At 35.5% G+C, this 5,000-nt stretch overlaps 1 protein-coding gene across 1 annotated transcript in view; it reads left to right on the top strand.

Moving 5' to 3' along the window:
* The window catches only part of GRHL1 (grainyhead like transcription factor 1), a gene marked incomplete in the record, with an annotated part of 18,738 nt that overhangs the window by 2,130 nt on the left and 11,608 nt on the right, over positions 1-5,000 (top strand). Inside the window, 3 exon segments of the mRNA XM_072407542.1 lie at positions 2,509-2,695; positions 3,144-3,214; positions 4,051-4,438. Of these exon segments, the coding sequence (XP_072263643.1) occupies positions 2,509-2,695; positions 3,144-3,214; positions 4,051-4,438 (646 nt within the window).

The following is a 5,000-nucleotide window of genomic DNA, read 5'->3' as shown; positions in this document are numbered from 1 at the left end:
ATATATATATATATATATATATATATATATATATATATATTTTACTACAAATATGTGAATATTTTTTATTTAATTACAAAATATATTTTTACATTATAAATTTACCATTAAGCATCCTTTAATATTCAGACACTTTGGAAAGACTTGATGGCTTCAGTATTTTTTTTAAATTATTCCATCAATTTCAATTCTATACATAAACAAGAGGTTCAGATGCATTTAAATGGCTTAGAATTTTTTTGATTATTAATATAAATGTTTCTTATTTAAGGAGGACAGAAAGTAATCCAGAGGAATGCCACAAACTGGTGCAGAGTTGTCCAGCTTCTTGGTACTACTTCATGAAATTTGCACACAGCAGCCTTTTTTTTTATATTTATTTATACAATAATTCAATATTACAATATACAAGAGTCAAAGTTACAAAATATTAAAGTTTTAAAGATTATGTAGGAAAAAAGGGAATCATTGCTTTGTAGACCATCTTCCTTTTGCAACAGATTTATAATTCTTTATAGGAAAATAAAGACTTGTATCCCTTTATATTGTAGGTAAAATGGATTTGCATTTTACAGGTGATTATTAGCACAATACATTTAGTCATCGGTGAATTATGTAGTTAGCTGGTCCTTTAAATTTCATAATCCAAGCGTTGTGTGTATGTGGGAAAGGAGTTTCTGCCAAGCCATAGCCCGAGTTCAGCTCTGAAATGATCATTCTGTCTTCTGTACGCCTTTCAAGACAGCAGATTACCTCCGAGGCATTTATGCATTTCAACTGAATGTTCTGATGGGAGGGTCTGTTGCACAAACACCTGTTGTTTCGGGAGCACTTGCAATCTCTTGTTCAGGGCAATGTCTGGTTTATAAAGTTGCTTGGTACCATGTCCTAACCTGTGCTTCTTACTGGTTGCACCAACACTTTGTTCGGTTCAGATGAACTGAAAAAAGTTTTAAAGTTTCTATAGCCAAACATTTTAAATTATTATTTAAGGGTGAAAGCTTTTCTGTCTGACAGGTGTCAAATGGGAACATTTTTCCCTTTTTTGTTCTGGGGACAATTTTGGATTTTCCTGACTTTGACCTCAATAATAATAGTCTAAAGTAATAATGGTCTAAAAGACAATATAATCTAAATAAAATGCATACAGGTGAACTTACCATTGTACAAACTGTAAGCAAAATCGTCTTTTGAAATGAACCACTAGATAACCTTTTTTTTTAGATAACCAATTTTGGGTACAGGAAGAAGAATTACAACCTCTGCTGGACCTTTATCAGTGCCTGTGTCTTCGCTTGTGTGGTTTATTTCTATTTTCTGTCCACGACAGGCATTCATGTGAAATGTGGATGTTTACTGTTTGGGTAACCAAGAACATAGGATCCTTTTTTTTTTTTCTAAATTGGTTGTAGAATGCTAGATAAGCTCCATAGACTTATAAGACCTGTTTATAAAAGCCTACCCAGAAGTAGCATAATGTTTCTACCAATCCTATCATACACACACAATCCAGAGCCTATTTATACAGAAGCCAATCCGCCTACCGTTGTGTTTTCGGACATGATGGGAATATACTGGAGCCCCTGTACAAAAAAACATATCAACAATATCTTTGAGAACCTAACCTGCCTCATTTGTCATTAACCTCTCTTAAGGACCATTTTAAGCAAATGCCGTGTCCTAAATCTCTTGCCTCGGCATACTGAATTGTAGATCTGTCTGTATGGGCTTAAAATTCTTTTCATAAGCAGCAGATCAAAACAGTAGTGATCCAATTTTTGTGATGGACAAGCATGTCCTGCTAGGACACATGTCAGTACATACCACCCCCCTTGCACCTTAATCGCTGCACTGACAGCATTGACAATAAGTTTTGGGGAGTAGCCTGAAACCCCGAGTAACATAAATACAATATATGATGAACTGTGAGAGGGGCTTTCTGTTTAAAGAAAAAAAAAACTATACTTTTTCCAGCGCATTGTTTAATCTTTGCTATGAACATGGACCACTTAGTAGTGTTTTAATTCGCTAGACTGTGAAACCCAAGTATCTAACAAAGTGCTGATTGATGCATCTGTTGGCTAAGGAAGACCTGCTACCAATTTCCCTATTGAATATAAAAGCCACAAAGCAGAGAAGTTGGCCATAATTGTGATTGGCATCATTTTTGTACTCTTTTTGGTTGTATTTATTTGTAATGACTGCAATCCTCTATATGGGAAGCTATGAAGAGCTACTAAATTTTATTAAAAACTTTATGCAGGATAGGAAAATAAATGTCCTCTCCAGGCATAAGATACATGTTGCTAAAATCTGCATTGTGCAGAGAAGAGAACTATTGCATAATGTTAGCGATCTTTCAAAACTTCAGGAATGCTTTACAATCATGAATAAAGATTTGGTTTCCTACTGTAGATCTATAAAATAAATCCTTATGAATTTTTATAAAATAAATCCTTATGAATTTTTTATTTAAAATTCTGACACCAACTTTTTTTCTTTTTTTAGTAAGCGGCCTGTGTTGGTGCTTCAGAATGATTCCATGTATCAGCAGAGGCGATCATACACCAGCGAGGATGAGGCATGGAAGACCTTCTTGGAAAACCCCTTGACAGCAGCCACTAAGGCCATGATGAGCATCAATGGTGATGAGGACAGTGCAGCAGCACTTGGACTCCTATATGACTACTATAAGGTTTGTTTATTTGCTATATTCTTGTAGCCTTAAATGGTTAAGCGTTTTTAAATTGGTGGAGGAAAGCAGAGTAGTAGAAGTAGAAAAATCCTAGTTGAGTTGTTGAGCCTACACTAATGTTCTATAACTATTTAAAATATTGAAGAATTTGATTTGTTGTTGTTCATCATCATACTAACACACCATATATCTACTTTACAAAGCTGTGTGTGGCCTGAAACAAGCAGCAATAAGCCAATGGTTTCTTGGCATTAGTCTGAGGCATGAGATGTGTAATTCCTCAATGGTATTGAACTCCTTATTGGCATCACAAAGTTCATTGTATAATATAGGGATAGACTCAAGTATCTTTCTTCCCAGGCAGAATATACTAATATACTTTACAATATGCATTAATAAAGATCACGTCACTGGCTTTCTGTTAACAAATCTGCTTTTTTTATTTTAGGTTCCTAGAGAAAGAAGAATGTCCACCCACAAGCAAGACCACGATCATTCAGATGCCGAACACAATAAAAGGTTAGTAATGAAGAGGTGTTAATCTAAGTATGTAGTGTGTGTGTGTGTGTGTGTGTGTGTGTGTGTGTGTGTGTGTGTGTGTTGTGCATGGGTGACTCCACGTTACTTATTTGAGAATGCTAAACCCTGATAGGCCTTTGTGGGAGCCATTCTTATTAGATGGTATGGTCCAGGTAACACAAACGGGCCACAATGGTATGGTCCAGGTAACACAAATGGCCCACAATGTACTTAGACGTTTACTGCTATTATCCTTTATTCCTTTAGACTTCCTCAACTAGATTTGGAACAAATTGCAGTACCCTGTACTGAACAGTTATTCTTTGAATTATTTAAATTATGTAAAATTAAGTTTTTGTTTTTTTTTGGTTTGGTTTACTTGTATTAGCACTACAGATTGTCTTGTGCATGTGACATTGAAGAAGCCCAAAGATTATGTTGCTTTAGCATGTTTTGCAATGTTTACCAGTCTAGGAGATTTTTAAATGGAAGTGCAAATTATAGTGCAACCTAAAATATATTTAAATAGGGGAGTGATGGAGCTTGTATTGTGTTATTGAAAACTTTTAAGTGTTGATTTATAAATGTAGTACTTCTAATTGTATGATCCTTTTAGCTTAGAGGCAGGCAGTGGTAATTATCTTTGCTGTCATGGCCAACATACATTCATGCACATATGCAAAGCATAATGGCTCTGGGCAACAGGCTGTATATCTATATATTAAAGTATACACGTGGTGGTGGAACTGATTAAAAAAAGTTTATGCTATGCTTTCTTTGGAATTTGAAGTCTAATGGTTTATGAAATTTGTTTTTCTTTTTTTTTTTTCCCAAAGGAATAGCCTGCCACAGGTGAATGAGCAGTCCTTAATTTGCACCGGTGACAACCGAATCCAAGTTCTAAAGACCAATGTGCCTTTTAATCTCGTCCTCCCACTTAATGGGCATCTAGACAAAAGAGGACACCTGAGCTCCCCAGACACCACTGCCACAGTTTCCATTACATCGATGCCAACCCATGCCATAAAGACAGAATCCCAAAGCCATGGCTTCACAGTGGGCATTCCACCAAATGTTTACCACTCTGAGCCTGTGGAACGCATTGTGTCTTTTGATCGCAATGTTACCCCTGATCACTATAGCTCCAGCAGCCAACCACCCAGCTCTCAGAGACGGACTCCAGACACTACCTTCTCGGAGACTTTCAAAGATGATGTTCCCGAGGTATTTTACTACTTTACCAAGTTTCTTGAACTTTTCGTGGTCTCCAATGGGAAATGTTTTCATGTTGCCTGTTGGCAGCTCTGCCTACAAATGTGCTTCTTAAAATACTTTGATGGCACAGTATGTTCTTTTGCAGAGCAACAAAAAAATCTCTAAATACAATATAAAACTATTCATGACAAAATAAAAATATCAGGCAATCAGAATTGATTTTCAAGTTGCATACTGTTCTTAATACTTTAGACTTTCATAAGACTTTAGTATCCAGATATCCTGAGCCGTATCTGGTCCATAGAAAACCTGCTGACAATATTTAGATTTGTCTGTCTGATCCATGCCCCCCATACCTAAAATTAGTCAATCATGGGTCTGAACTAATCTAATAGTTTTCACATCATTTTTTTTTTCTTTTAAGAAATTTTGATGTCTGCTTTATTGGTTAATAGTCTGTAAAAAGCTTTAGAAGTTTCTGCCTGGTATCAATGCCAAAAGAAACGCCTTAATTCTTAATCATAATTTTCATTATGTTTCCTTTATTCGTTTGTTTAAATGTATTTTTTTT

Source organism: Pyxicephalus adspersus, chromosome 4 (genome assembly GCF_032062135.1).
Source record: "Pyxicephalus adspersus chromosome 4, UCB_Pads_2.0, whole genome shotgun sequence".
Classification (NCBI taxonomy): domain Eukaryota; kingdom Metazoa; phylum Chordata; class Amphibia; order Anura; family Pyxicephalidae; genus Pyxicephalus; species Pyxicephalus adspersus.
This window is presented reverse-complemented; position numbering and strand designations above follow the sequence as displayed.